The 16,804-nt window shown below is 35.0% G+C and overlaps 1 protein-coding gene across 4 annotated transcripts in view; it reads left to right on the top strand.

Moving 5' to 3' along the window:
* SNX29 (sorting nexin 29) overlaps positions 1 to 16,804 on the top strand; it is a 120,464-nt gene that overhangs the window by 48,750 nt on the left and 54,910 nt on the right. For 3 of the 4 annotated variants that reach the window (XM_063344366.1, XM_063344367.1, XM_063344365.1), the window contains exons 16-18: positions 8,231 to 8,347; positions 11,126 to 11,181; positions 12,141 to 12,222. In XM_063344366.1, coding sequence (XP_063200436.1) covers positions 8,231 to 8,347; positions 11,126 to 11,181; positions 12,141 to 12,222 — 255 coding nt within the window. Of the gene's footprint in view, positions 1 to 1,136; positions 1,399 to 8,230; positions 8,348 to 11,125; positions 11,182 to 12,140; positions 12,223 to 16,804 lie in introns of those variants that run through there. The other variant, XM_063344369.1, reaches the window with a different exon arrangement.

The raw sequence follows: 16,804 nt of genomic DNA, 5'->3' as shown, positions 1-16,804 counted from the left end.
GTATGTGAGGCTGGGAAACTGTTTTTCCGACATGGAAGGTGCATATGCCGATCATGTGAACTCAAGATGTGAATCACTTTGTTCATATAAGTACATTCAGTAGATTAGAGTTGAGAGTTTATTTTTGAATATTAGATATGAGATCTGACATGTGTCAAAAAGGTTAAGTTTAATGTTTTTTTTAAATTTCTGAACAATTAGGCAGCTCTTCTGAAAAGCTGAATTGTTTCAAACATTTGAAACAATGTCTACAATGGTAATTTTGGATATTAAGCCAAGCTTTCACCATTCTGGAGAGTTTCACTTTGTGTATTTTCATGTCTTCTGTTCTTCCTTGTTGAACAAGTAATTCGTCATCCAGTTGCATCCTGAAGCCTCAAGAGTGTGCTAGTGATTATTTTTACTCAAACTGCCTTCTAGATTTTTGACTTTAATCTCCTCAATTTCATTTCAAAGTGCTCAAATGACTTTAAGCTGTATTGAGAGGGGTTTTTTGAGACAGCAATTACATAAAAAGAACTAATCGTGGCATGTATCACTGTAGTTGGGTAAGGTGGCTTTTTAAAACACTCTTAAATGTTTGACCTTTTGATGTTTTGGTTTTTTTTTGAAGTGGAGTAAGGAAATAGTATAGTATCATGTGAAAAGCAGCTGTATGACTTTCTTTAACGTTCTTTGTGCTGCTGTCATTGTTAGTAAATGGAAGTTCGAAAAGCCTTTCAGTCTTAAAAAATGTGGAGTTACGATGTAAATTAATCTTGCTCAGATTTATTTTTTACTAAGAATTTTTCAGTAGTATATTATCAGATAATCAAAGTTTCTAAATATTGGAGGATTTTCAAATGTGAGAATATGGCTTTGTTCATGATGCAATACATGAGGTTTGGGTTTTTTGTTACAAAATCCCTTCTCACATAGTAAGCTATCTGGTCAGGGAAGGTACCTTAAATCACTAAAAGCTTCACCAGTGTGTCTCAGCATCTTTGTAGAATTGTCTCTCAGTTTAGCATAACAGGTAGCATTATACTGTAATGAATTTCTTTATTATGTCGTAAATTAAGGTCCTGAAGTGGGGAACTTTGATGGTATAGCAATTTTGGTAATGTCTGCATAAAGTGCTACTTATTCTTTAACAGGAGATGATTATGTGGAAAGGCGGTGACAGCCACAGAGCAACTTAGTTACCTGCTTAAAAAAAAACAACTCTGACTACGAAGGATTGTTTGGCTGCTTGTCATATTTTTTTTTTCTCATACTTTTCTTCTGAAAATCACTTTGATTTGTTCTTTTATTACTTTTGATCCCCAAGTGATTCTACAAACTATTGGTAAACCTAGAATCTTTCACTGTATTAACAGTATGTGCTCTTACCTGTTAATGACATTCTAAGACAAGAATAAAAAGAAGACTTTCTTTAAGAAATAAACTCTGAAATATTAAATAATTTAGTTAAAAACTTCTCTGAGCACCATTTCATTGAACTACATGACCCATTTTATTGGAAATCAATGAAGTTAAGTTTTGTGTTCTTTGGCAGGATTCTGTAAAGACATGGATTTTTTTTTTTTCTCCTAGATATTAAAATGCCTACAAATACAGTTATTAAATAATAGCACTTGTTTGTTTAGATTTAACATTTTCTCATAGGAGAGAATTGAAAAATAACCTTTTGTAAAACAAACCAACAAAATCTTTGGTTCTTGTTAGCATTGAATAAACAGTGCAAGTTTGATCTCTTCTGTTTGTGTTTCTTCTGACAGTCATATTATTCATGACAGCTACTTCATTAGCGTACTTGCGTCCAGCATGAGATTTTATTCAGCAGGCAAATGAGATCAGTGGACAGTGATACTTTTGTAAATAGCTATTTTATCTTTTTATTTAAAGGTCTTACCATGACATGCAGCCTTGCTGTTAAATGTTAGTTGTGTTTGAGGTCAGTATGGAAATCACATCTTAAATTAGTAAATTGGTCAGCACTTTTCTGTGGAAGCCCTTCTGTAGCTTTTGTCAGGTAAACTATTACTGAAATACAGTGAGATGTTATTTCATCTGGCCAGTGCACTTTGCCACAAGGGTAGATTTTTTTTTTTGCAGTTCTTGTAGGAATCTGTCTTATTTCATAAGAATTGTGAAATATGCTTTTATATATGTGTATATTTATTTTCTCAGTAAGAATTTATTTCCAAATAAAAAAAAAGGAAAAGAATTCAGGTAGGCCGCTCACTCCCAAGGGTGTGCAATGCACACTTTAAGTTACTAAGTGCAATAGTACTCAAAGTGAACTGGCAAGATCTCTTTCTTGTGCAACTCTTGAAACAGAATATATAGTTCTCTGAATGTTGTGTACAGCATCTCTCTCATTGACAGACCAGTCCTGGCTGAGTAAGATGAACAGTTTTCTTTTCTGAGACAAGAATGATGTGCCCATGAATCACCACACGCTCAATCAGTGATCCATTTGTTCATGTGCGCATTGGTCAGGGTTTTTAATTTTCTTTACAAACAAACTTATTTCTAAGTCATTGCTGTTTACATTCAGTTAATGGTAAATAACTGTGGTAGGTGTTAAGTTGTCTCTTCTGCAAGTTCCACAAGGGAAAAACAGTGGCATTTATGGTGAACCATGTCTATTTCTTGTTTTACCCACTGTATTTTAACTGTGACAGGTAGCTGTTGTCAAGGCAAGATTTCAGGAAGAGGTAGTATCTTTTGTTATATCAAATCGCATACTTGGGGAAAACACGGACAAAGTTCTTCCTGGTAAACACATACTATCAAATCAATTTAAGCAGCCAATATGTTGCTTGAATCCTGCTTCTGTATCACAAGGAACCTACTCCACAGTTGTAACGGAACAGTAGTTTCTATGTCCATGGTGCAAACTGTTTGAAAACCTGGTTTGAATTAAAAAATATTTTCGAGGTGTTTTCATTCAGATCAGTTTCCTCATCTGATTGACAGTCCTGCACATAATGTAGACAGAAATGAATGAAGAGCAGCAGTATTTTGTGGTCACTACTGAAGATTTCCTTCACCCTGGACACAGCAAACACCAAGGTGCATCTTAAGGATGGCAACAACTGCTGAATATGTTACCATAATATGTTAATCTATCACGTTTTAAAGAAAAAAAGGAAGGTTAGCAGCTTAGGAACTGTGAGTTACTAGCAAGGGCATAAGTGACAACAAATTAATATCTGTGGAGTAATGAAACCACAGATTGACGTGACTTTAAGCAGCCCTCTCCCAGAAGGGACTACTGGGGCCCAAAAGGTGTAGCTGATGGTGTGGGATTATTGTTGTGGTCCACACATGGCATATGGGGGATCACAATGAGAAAACTGTGATAAGCAAGAAAGGAAACATTTCTATTATGCTTTTGTGGTTCCACAGTCGTCAATAAATACTGGATCCGTATGCTGTCAAGTCAGCTGAGCTCACCAATTGGTTTGGATTAGGTGTGGAACCACAATTGCATTTGTGTAGCAAAATATAAAACTTGTGCCACTCTGTGTTTTTGTTGGATCTGTGCAAGTTATGGGAGGACAGTTAATACCTGGTCTAGTGGAAAGCCTGGTAGGTAAAAATAAGTCTGTCAACATTTTTTTGAAAAAAATTAATTAATCAAAGTGATTTACACTAGATAATGTTTTATGGTGTGTCAAATTACTTTTTTTTGAGTCCATGATTTTTAGTATCCAATAATATTAATTTAGTTCCAAGTCTTGTTCTCTTGGAGGTGGGCTATGGAATGTTTATGAAAAGTGGTCTGATAGTAACTGACTCTACTTCATTGCTTATGTCAGATTATCCTTACAAATGCTCGTTGTACATTTGAAATTTTTTGTGTTAGCTCATGAAGATAATCTTAGTGAAAGGATAATGAGTTGTAATTCAGAATAGTGCTCTCAACACAGTAGATGAGGTGAGACCTTCCTCCAGGTGTGAAATGAGAAGCTTAAAGGATCTAGGGGAACATAATAATGTTCAGAGATTTGTTTAGAACTTTGTTGTTTAGATCTTGCATCTTGGGCTTTGGCTTTTGCTATAAGGATACATGGAAGGATGCAGCAGCTAGAGACATGCTGATTTTTATCACTCTTGTTAACGCTTATTTTATCCCTCTTATTAACACTTATTAAACTCATTATCCTGCGTATCTGATTTTGCTTTTGCTGGTTACTTTCATTTTCTCTGGCCAGGCACAGGTCTTGCCAGAGTAGTGTTTTTCCTGTTCAGTGTGTTAGAGCTCTTCTGTATGTCAGGATTAATATCGGTAAACACTGGTATTATGGTACACAGTTGACAAAGACTGTGAAATACTGCAAGCATTACTATGTAGCTTGTCTAATGCGCACAGTTCCCAGTGTATTTTGAGTTGAAAGCTACATTTCTTTTTACTGGTTTTGATGAATTGTGACTTGTGCTTACTTTATGTAGCTATAGTGAAAACCCCAAACAAACAAAAATCCACACCACAAACAAAATAAAAAAACAACCCCAAACCGAAACAACCAAAACCCAACCCTATCCTTAAATGGATCTTTCAGTCTGCCTTGAACCAAGTAACTTGCCTGCAGATGGAAATGTCAAGAATACAAAATGGAAGCTTGGAAAAAGAAAACAATGACTCAGAATCTTATGGCTGAATCAATAGATTTGTCTGAACTGTCTGCCATTTTGAGTTTTACTGTTTTTCACTTGTAGAAAAATGAAATTCTTAATATTTAATAGGATACCTGCTCTTTTTTGAAGACCTTTGGCTTTATTTTTGTTGGGGAAAAATATAGAAGAATGTTGATTTTTGAAAAAGAGCATCTTCTCATGGGGAAAATACACACGTGCTTCCACTGAGAGCAAGTAACATACCTGCCAACTTATTGTTTTGATTGTGTATAACAAGCGATTTGCTGTTTTTTTGCTGTTAAATTTTCTTTTTATTATTTAACTTTGCTAGGGACACTCATAAATTTTTGTATTACTTCCAGTGTTTTGAGAGCGCTGTTGAATTTACATATTAATTGGGTCTGCAAGTAGAAAGTTATTTCAAGGACATCCAAATTAGAGGAGAGAAAATAGTCAGTTATTACATCTTATAATTTGGATTTTGCTTTTCTGATAGAGACAGGCACTGAAATATCAAACATGATTTCAGATATGTAAACTACTGAGTTTTGCATCCATTCATAAATTTGTATATTGCTTTTGATAACCAGTCAACCCACTATCAGATTTCTCTCTGTGCATTTGCAACTAGTAGCATATTGCGTCTTTCTGTATGTGAAACACAGGGAAGTTCTGCCTCCCAGCCCAGGCTCTCTGTGATTAACAATGACCTGCTAAAATTAACCTGAGTCATAGGGGCTTGTGATATTCTTAAATATTACACCCCTCACCTTGAACTGGAATGAGTGTTTAAGCCAGATGGAAAATAATTTATCCAGAGTTAATGACATTATATTATTACTAGTACAGTTGGCAATTTTATTTGGTGCATAAATGTTTGCAATTTATGAAGCAAAACTGCTTGCTAAGTGGCACCTACTACGTTAGTCATAATGCAGTTCATATGGATTTGGATATCTTTTGTTTTCGCAAAATGAGCTTACTTAATTACTAGCAAGTGTTTGAAGTGGAAGAACCTTTTTTATCAAGGCTGATGTTGAATGAACAATTGAGCTATGAATACAGGGTGTCATTAACTGATAACATGGAAATCCTAATGTTCTGATTTTTATCAGTAGGAGCCAGAGACTAGTCTAATTATGAGTCTGGGAAGTTAGTTTTTCTAATGGGATTAACTGCAACAGAAATGCTTGACAAGAACAAAAACAAAAGCAGCAAACTAAAGCTGCTTTAGTACACTATAAATAATAATAATTTAAAAAGCACTTGTGATTGTTGAAACTGCAGTAATACCACGTTAAACCTTTGTAGTTCAGAAAGTGAGGAGTGAAACTAAATGGTAACTCAGACGTGTTCTAAGCTTTTTTGTATTGTGATGTGTTAGATAAAGCATCAATATTAATCTAAACCTGCCTACATAATCAGGCAAACAAATAAATAATCACTCTGTGAAATCTTTAGCTTTTGTACTTCTGATAGTTCCATTACAAGGAGTTTGTTGTTAGTTCAATTACTGTTACTGGTTTTTTAGATTGTAATTTGCTGAGCATTTCAGGATAGTTTGTAAATTCAGAATTAATGAAATATATCAGTCTAGACAAATCATACCTGTGCTTAGTTTAGCTCTTTTTGCATGTATGCCACACTGATGAATTACTGGATTTGAAGGACTTCCTCTAATATAAAAAGAAATTGGAAAAGAATACTTGAAGTTCAACTTGGGTATCAGTATTTTTATTTTTTATTTTTAATCAATTATGTCAGCTTCTGGCTTGTCAAATTGAAGCTGTTTTTTCTGTTAGCTTTGATTATGTGAAGGATACAGGTTGTCTGGAACAAAGCACTGAATTAAAAGCAAGCACTAAATTAAACAAATTGAATTAAACTGCTTTATCTTGGGGAACTTCCCTGAGAAGAGAGAGAAGGCAGAGTGGCAATCCAAGAAAAGGAAAGTATGGAATTCATAGATAGTAGTGAACTGCCTCTGGAAGGGAAACTATGAACTCCTAAGAGATTTGGCAGTAGTGCAAGTCCCTGTGCTATCATTGAAGGTAGTGGATTGATAGTCATTTTATTCAGCTGTGCTTTCATAATGTTACTTCATTGCCTCTACTAGTCTCCTAGCTTTTGATGACTGTATGAGGATACATTTCAAGAGTTGCTGTAACCTGAAAAATATGTTTAACAACATTGTTGTAGTAGCCTGCGATGCCGGGGAGAGGGGCCAAGCAGTCACTGCTTCGGTTTTCATCTAACTGCTCCTGTTAAAATTGTAGCTTTTCTTGCTCTGCCCTGGGACTGCTCATCTGATGCTCCCCCTCTGATACTGGTCCTCGTCAGTATTCCTTTTCTTTAATAGGGGAGTCATATAGGGAGGATTTACTTGGAAACTTCTAAAAGTGGGGGTTTCTGAAGAGTCTGTCTTTTCCTGTGAAAATAATTCTACAAACCGTTTTTGGCTCAAATTTCTTTGCTCTAAGGCTACAAGTGGCATTATCAGTTCAAGAGAACTCCCTTGCCAGGTATCTTATGTACTGATGGGTCATGCATCATAACTGAAACTTTTCTTCAATTTTATACTATAATAGTTCTGATAGGAGTAGCTAAAAATCTTGCTCAATGCAAATATTGTTTATTTTAGCCTTGCTCCCTGTTTCTGCTAGTTTCCCCATCACATTCTGTTGATGATAACACATTACTGCTACTACTTAGACCTTTTCTATTTGGAAACCCTTGTCCTTTTGGACTTCTTCCCCCTTAAGCTATAGGCTTACACTTCTGTATAAGAAAAATTCAAGAGCGCAATATCATCTTGAACCTTGATTTGAATTATAGTTTCTTGCTTCTTTTGCCAGGGAACCAACTTAAACATAGTTTCCTCTGTAAATTGGTATACTTTTCATCCAGCCCTTTTCACTTTCATAAACATCCTGCATCAGTGGGTGCTTTCTTGACACTCTGACTCAAAAATGGAGAGCACAGGTGTAGCTAGACTTTGTGTCCAAAGAGGCCACGCTTGGAGCCACACTATTTACCAGTGCACAACAACTTGTGCCACAGCGTAATGGTGGTATTTGTGCTCCTTTGACCCCTCACAGATTTGCCTGGGATGAGTGGACTTCTAGCTCCAATCCTTTTAAAACTCCAAATAAGAGTGCAGAATATATTACTCATGAATTATTGACAAAGTTTAGTGCAGTTCGTGCATTTTGCATTATTCCCAGTTCAAAATATTGTGATTAGTTTGTTGAGTGCTGTGTTTATCAAAGAAATAAACTGAGAACAGAAGACAATGGGTGTTTTATTAGAATCAGTTGCTATAGGATCTCCTCTGAGAGGAATAGAATTGGACATAGACTTGCATTTTGTCCTGTTGAATTCAGTATCAAAACCTACATTTCAAGGCATGAGTCAAAATTATTATAACAGTGTCTGTTCTTAATGGTCAGTTCAAACTAATGCATTAGCAATGAGATGCAGTACTTGGAGAGTATGGTAAAATAAAAAATATAAATAAAAGTTGATATACATGTAAGGAGTTATGTAGTGCGGGTTTTTTTTTCAGTTTAGAACACAATTATCTCTTGGCTTTGTTTTTCAGGTAGCTGAAATGCATGGGGAACTGATTGAATTCAATGAGAGGCTGCACCGTGCTCTGATGGCTAAAGAAGCTCTTGTGTCCCAGATGAGACAAGAACTAATTGATTTGAGAGGGCCGGTAAGTGTTTGTTTATTACTATGTAGAATATCACTCTGGAATAAGATCAAAACCATTACTCGTGATGAAATAAAATATATATTCGCTTATAAGAAATAACAGCTAATAACACATCTACCAAGAACACCTTACTTGGTATTTTTGATAGTGTTTGATTTTCTTTAGCAGAATTGAATGCAAAATAGATATATTCAGACAATAAAATTGTTTTCTACCAACTATTGCTTCATTTTGGCTTTTTGTGTTAAAAGAAAAGATTGGTTTGAAATTTGAAAATTAACAGGGAGGGAACAGGAGTCAAGAATGTTACTAATAGCTGTCCATCTTCTGAGGGAGGCATATTTTGATTGTCTTTGTTCATATGATTATGTGGTAGTGCTCCTTACTTTTTTGTTTGTACTGGAAGCATTCATGCCTATTTTATCATAACATTTATGTAAGGTGGCTGATGACACTTCTGTGAGCATTAGTGAAGCAGGATTTCGCCTATAATTTTCAGCTTTTTAGATAGAAACAATCACATTATTGTGTTGAGATGACAAATGATAAATCACATGTGTATTATAGCGGTACTTCCTTACTTGGAGATTTTGGGCTTTATGTCCCAGTTCAGAGATTTTGTTTTTAACCATGTATCTCCTTATCCTAATCCAGATATCGATACTATATTTTAATGTATCAGATACCAAGAGAAAACTAATTCCTAAAATGTTTTAAGAAGTGGAAGACGTACTATATTATTAAGCACTAGCTAAATGCTAGTTGTTATTAGTTGCTATTGTCCAAAATGAAACTGTGAATTGAAAACAGTTCTAAAGATTGTTTGCATTATCCGAAGAAGTGGCTACATTTTAATTCTATATTAGTAAACAAAACTCTGTGTTGATAGTCTATCTGTTACTCAGTCGACTTTAATTAGAACTTTCAAGGTTGATAAAGTGTGTAGCTGCCAGAAATTGTAGGATATGAAAATTTGATCCCCCTTTGACTTGTTTGAAAATATCAGCCAAGTTCATAAAATTTTATTATTAAAATAATATATGATTTAAAATTTGTTATAAAAATAGATTCCATGTTTCTTCTCTGCCTTCTCTTTTCCTTTTAATGCCAATAATCAATTTTAATGGCTGTAATTTAGAAAAGAATTGTTGACAATGGTCTTTCCAAATTTGTAGTTATTGGATTTCAAAACTTCTGCAACAAACAGAGGAATATTAAAACAAAAAGTATGTGCTTTCAAGGGGAGGAGGAAGTACATTGATGTAATGTCTCCATCACTGTGTTTTGCATTACAATGAACAACACTTCAATTACCATCTCAAAATCAGTAACCAACCTGTTTTAACATAGATGTGCAAGCACTGGAACTCATTAATATCATCCTCTTTCTTATTTCCAAAGTCCATACTCTGTTTTTGAGGTTTTTATGCAAGAAGTTCATTAAAATAACTGTATATATATAGTGATAGGATTTGACACTTCAGATACAGACAAAGAGAAGGTGCAGGTTGTAGGCAAGATAGAAGAACGCCTGTTCTCTGGCACAGGAGTGCTGGCAAGCCAGGCTGTGTGCTGCCACTGGTGGGCGGACTGAACTGTGAGCAGACAACAGCTGATGGTGGTCACTGAGAGCAAGGTCATACTGGCCCTTCCAACCTCATTCCTCCAAAAAAGGGCAGCAGAGGTGTTCAGGACTCTATATATGGCCTGGATATATGACCTGGAGCTGTCTTGGCTCTGCACAATTTTCCTCTTTTCCTTTCTCTGGCAGGAATGACTTTGGTTTTGCTGAACCATATTCCTTTAATTTTGGGAATGCAAAATTTAGTTTTGTCTCATGTATTGGGAGGTCTTGAGCTGGTCTGTCAAAACGTCTGGGAAATAGATTTTTCTTTAGTCTCCTTTGCAATTTTATATTACTGTGCAATAACTATATTACTTTATAATGAGCAATATTTAAGATTCTTAGGCAGCAAATATTCTGAAAAACAGTAATATGCATGCAACAAACATTATAGAGATACACTGAACCAATATTTAACTAATGTAGAAGCTGTCTCTGGAAGTTCGCAACTTTTAGCTGTTTTTCTTCATCAAAACACACTAACTGTTCTGGGCTATGCTTTACATTTTACAGTATTCAAAGGAGAGAAGATATCCTCTTATATTTAACTAGCTTTAAAGTAAGGTAAAAAGCTGTTGCTGTTTCAGCTCTAAATGCTCTCTCAGTCTTGTTTTCTCACAACCGCTACTTCTATTGATTCTGCAGGTGTTAGTCCATCATTGCCAGCTTTATCAACTTTTGTAGCTATGTAACGTTTTGTAAGAAAACAGATAAAATAAAGTGATCCTGTGTCTTTATCTTAATGGAATGTTGGTTGTAAAAGAAAGTGATCACTAGGTTTTTATATGCTTCATCTCTTCCCATAAGTTGTTTAAACACACAATGTACTTTGTTTAAGCATATTTTGCTTATAAAGGCCTAATAATGATGTTTTTTCCTGTTTTCTGTACCTTTCAAAATTACACACTTTTACAAACCCCAGTTTTTTCTTTACAAAACTATAGCAAATTCTATCATGAAGAACTCGCAAGGGTGATTATGTTCTTAATCCTGTTGCATGATTGTTTATTTTTCTTTTATTGTTTCTCAGTAATAGCTTTTATTGGCATTTAAAAATTGAATGCTGAATTGTAATTTCCTTATAATATTATGCTTTCTTAAATGAAAGCATAATAACCAGTGTGTGGGAATTTTTTTCTGTTTTGTAAATGTAGGTCCCTGGAGATTTGAGTCAAACATCTGAAGATCAGAGTTTGTCAGATTTTGAAATGTAAGTTTCATAATACACATATTTTTCTCTTTGTACTGTCTTTATGGGAAAGAATAATAAACAAACAGATTCAATAATTTGCTTTTCCTATATTATTTCCAATAATTCTCCGCTGTGCTGTTCCATTGTTAAAAAAGTATGGAGAGTTGCACAGTCCGTGCCCTAGTGTAGTTTTTAATAACGTTGAATGCAAGTTTAGATTTATGAAGATTCTCTTGGAGTGTTCTTTCAGTGCACTAGGTCTTGGTTTCCTAACAAAGCACCAAAAAGTTACAGTTTTCTGTTGCTTTGGTTTTGAGAGATGCTAGATGCTGTTCATAATATGATGGACTTTCATTTTTACAGACTAACTCCTAATCGATGCATACCAATAGTGCTACCAAAAAACCCACAAACAATACAGTTGGTCATCCCAGGTCATTCTAGAGTGTCGTGATTTGGAGTTTTGCCTTTATTAGTCAGACTAATGAATCTCTAGCTTTTTGTGGATGAGGGGGTGAAAATGTTGCTGATGTCTTTGAATCATAGAAAATTGGAGATGAATTATGAGAAGCGGATGGCAATAGCTTCTCCATAATTGTGCAGTGCTCTTCTGTTACTTAATGAACTCGGGTTTTTGCTGTGTTTTGTGGACCAAAATATTGCATTTAATAGTTTTTGTTTTGTGTGTATAATCAAATGTTGCCAGATACATACTGTAAAACAAAACCAAACCCAAAAAAACCACAGAGAGAATTTTCATTGCTCTTTTTCAGTTATGTTAGTTTTCGGGAACACTTTTAGATACAGCAGGTATAAAATGTTCAGGCAGAACTACAATTTTTCTGATACTCGATTTGAAATGTTAAGTTGCTTTGTTGATCACTTTGATCATTATCTAAATCACTGGAGGTAGTTGCTTTGCAATTCTTATACATAAATGTGGTTTCCTATTTGAAGTTTTTCTCTCTTCTCTTCAGATCAAATCGTGCTCTTATTAATGTTTGGATTCCCTCAGTCTTTCTGCGTGGAAAAGCTGCTAATGCATTCCATGTTTATCAGGTAAGTGATACATCTTAACACAGATTCTGTGTAAAAGTTTCTGACTGAAATAGCACATTTTAATAATTTAAAGATCTCAGTATAATTTCATTAGAGATCAGTTAATGTACAGCAGCAGTGACTTCATATACATTAACCCATCAGATTGTGTTCATTATCCAAATAGCATATTTTGAGGGTTGGCTTTTAATAGTTTAATACTTTAAAAGCATGCCAATAAGGTGACTGTATTGGCCGGGGAGTGCAAGAAGTCAATGTTAATCAGTAATGCCTTCTTCAATATGCATGTACGTATTTTGTTTCAATTTTGGGGATATCAGTGACCAGAAATGTTGCTTGGCCAACAGACAGACAGACGTGGCTTACTGTAGTAGCTCACTCAAAACCATTTTGAATAGCGCAACAAGCATTCACTAAGTGTCATTGGACGTGTTGATACTGTGTTCTGCTTCAGCTGTGTATGAAACTCGGGGTTTGTGCTCTAGCCTGCCTTGTAGTTGAAGCATTGAAATCCTATGCTGTTCCTGGATTCCTGAATTCTCAGTTTCAGAACAATTTTACCTTCCATGGATAGAATGGCAGGGCAAACTTTAAATGCTCCTTAAAATGCTGTCCCAGGCTGTTTGTATTTCTTTCTTGGTGGATTATTAGCAGCTGCAAAATTTTTCCACTTTTGTTCCAGCCGCGTGTACTTAGCTCTGAACAAGATTTCTGAAGCTTTTTAACATTCCTCTCACTCTGAATGATGACTTGTGTAGAATTTTGAATCATTTATGAAGTGTTGGCAGATAGTTGAAAAATAGGGGAAAACATCCACCTTTCAGCCAGTAAAAGACAATGAAAAATAAGACTTTAGCTAATGGAAGGAAAAGCTAACAATACCAAACAGGTAGTAATTTGTTTAAAAGCATTGAATAATCAATCCAATTCAGGTGCACAAGTGTTTGTGGAAACCTAACGTGTTGACAAGTGTGATTATTTTTGTCTTTCTGGCTCTCACATATTCTCCACTCTGCTGTCACTGGCTACACATTCTCAAACCCACACACCAGTCTGCTAATGCAGAAATTGTTAGAAACATCAATATCTCACCCCATGACATCTCTGTTATTCTAGTGACGTTTCAGTTCTGTGACTGCTAGAGGAGCTGTGGTTTCTCCTGCTTGTTTCCTAGGATGCTCTGTTTTACTCCTGTCATCCTGCTTTGTCATTTCTTAGGTTTCTCCTGTTCCTGTCACTACACACCATTTGCTTTCCACCCCATCCACCATTTCCTCACCAGGTGGGGCAGACACTTGGCAAAGATGATCTTGTCCCACTCTGTCAGGTGGATTTCATCTCTCCCAGCAGTCCTTGAGTCTTAGAGACAGTCCCATGATCATAAAAGCCAAATCGGTCCTTTTTAATTATTAAACCTGCTTTTGTATTTTGAGTTTTGTTAGTGTTGTTACTACTAAGACATGAACCAGAAACAATTTATTTATAGGATTTCTATCTAATATGCTGAATCTTTCTCTTTTTTTTTAAGTAATAAAGTGCTTTTCATTAAGGTATATTAGAACTGGATTAAAAAACATTAATTGTTTGAAGAACTTAATTTATTTTTCATTTTACTTGTAACTTGATATCAAACTTAGTAAAAGAGTTCAGTACTTTTCATGCAGTTTGACTGTACATGACTTTACAAATGGCATCACGAAAGCCTGGAAAGTATGCAGAATTCATATATACTAGAGATTTTCTCCACATTCTTTTTCAATAGGAAAAATATTGAGATAAACTAAGCTTCCCCATTTATAAGAGGTTTAGGGCTTTATCTAAAATCTGCTGAAGTGAGTAGAGGGTTAGATGTTGGTCTCAACTTGCTTTGGTTAAGGGTCTAACTACAGTGACTTGAACAAAATTTAGGCTTTTTTATTGTGCTTTTGCACCTTATTTCTATTTATCATTGGCATGGCATTTTAAAAAATATGTTGTGCTAGTACAGAGTGGATTTTAATAGACTTCATCCATTACTTGTCATCAATGGAAAACAAAGAACTTGTGACTGAAGGCTAAGCCTCTTGAGAAGAGGAAAAAAGAAGACAAAATATCATTGCAAGATTCTAAAAGATTAAAAATTCTAGATTTACAAAAACACAATTTTGAGAATTTTATTAAGTTCTTTGTCTACTATATATACTCATAATGTTGGGCATCCATAAGGTACAAAATTCTGTTTATTGGTATATGTATTTGAAAAATGTACAAGTTCTTCTGAATATGCTCTATTCATTATCTGTTCTCACTAGCAATTTACGGGACATGTAATGTGGAAAGTTAGAAGCATCTGTCTAGAATAGGATGTCTGTGGTCCGACTAGTTGGTCTTTAATTACAGAACAGCACAGAATATCATAGAATTCCCCTGGTGAACAGCTCTGTATTTGCTCAACTTTTTCTTCTAATATTTTTAATATTCTTTTAATATTTTAAAAAAAGCAAGCAAGAATTAGCTGTGGAAGTGACCTAGAACTTCTGTAATTCTTACTAAACTTTGATCTTGGTACCAGCTGAGATCTTTCCTTATGGAAGAATACATTAATGGCATTTCTACCAGTTTTTGATCTCAGTAACAGGAGCATGACTGGGAAGAGTATCTGTCTAGCAAATAACTTTGTTTTCTGCCACTGTGCATGTGAAAAAAAGAAATTTTCCTAAATAGACAAATGCTCTGTAGCATAGCACTACAATGAAACACTTGAAGTGATTGCCACATCTCTGATCAAATATGTAGTCATGTGCTTGCTGAATATATATTCTGCATTTTACAGCTACCAGGAAAGCATTAATTTATAAAACTTCAGAATAGCCTTAATAACAGCACTGTGCATTTATCTTGTTAAATCTCTGCCAAAACATGAGCTCCTGATTACAGGGAATTTGATTCAGTGTTGAAATTGTGGAAGTGGATATTTACCAGGCTACCAGTATGTAATGAACAGACAAGGACTGGGAGTGACAATTAGAATAAATGACTGAGCTCATTTCTGAGAGTCCTCTTATTCATGATAAACATTATTTTTGCTGCTTTATCATTTATTTCTCCAATGGCAGAAAATTAAAATGCATGTGTAACACTTTGTGTCGGCTACATGAGAAATTGCTTGTAGTATATCAGTGTAAGGGAAAGTAGCAATATTGCAGAATGTTGATATTAATGAGATCATTATCAACATCTTTTGGAGTCCACATTTCTCTGCAACTACTTGAATAACCATAACTTGAGATGTAAAAATTGACTCTTGGTTGTGCTGGCTAATTCTGAGAAAAAGATATCAAACGAACTTTGGAGAAAGCTCAAGTGTGCCAATTGGAACAGCAAAGTTTGAAACTTTGGGTTTGGGTAAGCATCATTTTTTAGATATGCTAAATACTTATGACTGTACTTGGAGATTAGCCTTAAGACGTTAAACCTGCCTGAAAATTAGATTGTATGCATAATATCATTAAGGTAAGATGATGCTGCCAAATGAAGATGTTACAAAAGGACACAGACCATGACCATTGCTTTTCCAAATGCAGTTCACGTAAATGTATTTCTAACATGGCTTGATTTCTTCTGTGTTTTCTGTTATTAGAAAGCTAAAGAGATTGTCTTCCTCTCCCCTCCTGTTAGGAGCCACCTTGTTAACTTCTGCTGATTTGAGATTGTGTATCTCCTAAGTATTTTACTTGATGAAGAGAGGAAGACAGTGTGCCGGTGGAACTTGCTATGTCACATTTATTGCTGATGCACTTTAGAATTGTTGTGTCTCTTCTGTCCCTTTTTGCTGATAAGTGAGTGTTTTCTAGCAGAAAATAAACTATTGCATACATAGCACGTGACTTGAAAATGACCAAAAGAGGGTGGAAAGAATTGCAGAGCACCTCAAAGAGTTTGGAAAAGTATGAACCTATCAGTTCGACAGTATCTGTCATCTTTTTTCCAGCATTTATAAATGCTTCTTATGAATATAAGAATTAGGAGAAATAAATCTGGGTAGCTGTGCCTCTTCAAAATTAATACCGATTCTGCATTTGTGCATCTTAAAAAAACCAGGAAAAGAAATGAATGCCATTAATTTGCATATCAGGAGGGCCTGACCTGGACAGGACAAGAATAGACTCCAGCAGGAGTTTTGTTATTGTGCTTGCTTGTCTTTAACTTTTTTTTTTTTAAATTTAAAGTAGATTTGTAATGGTGTTTTGAAGGGCGTTTCAAAGCATTTTTTTTGTGTCATATTAATATTTCAGTATGTTTCAGATGTTGTGTTCAAAATCAGTACATCTATCATCCTTAAAAAACCTCAGATGTTATTTTTCAGTGAATATAGAAGGAGAAGTTTCCAGCTCCAGCTTACTTGTCGCATAGTTTCAAGCATCAAATAGTTTCTTTAATTTCTGTTAAGGATTAAGGATTCTGGAAAAACTCAGAAATAAAGTTGTGGACTCTGAAAGCACACAACATTTTATAATGAATCCTATAGATGTGGAATTTTTAATCAGACCTCTGTATTTGTAGTTACACTGCACTCTAAAAAAAAAAAAAAACCAAACCCCTA

This window comes from Chroicocephalus ridibundus, chromosome 8, assembly GCF_963924245.1.
Source record: "Chroicocephalus ridibundus chromosome 8, bChrRid1.1, whole genome shotgun sequence".
In the NCBI taxonomy this organism is placed as follows: domain Eukaryota; kingdom Metazoa; phylum Chordata; class Aves; order Charadriiformes; family Laridae; genus Chroicocephalus; species Chroicocephalus ridibundus.
Note: the sequence above shows the minus strand (reverse complement) of the source record. Positions and strands in the feature narration are given on the sequence as shown.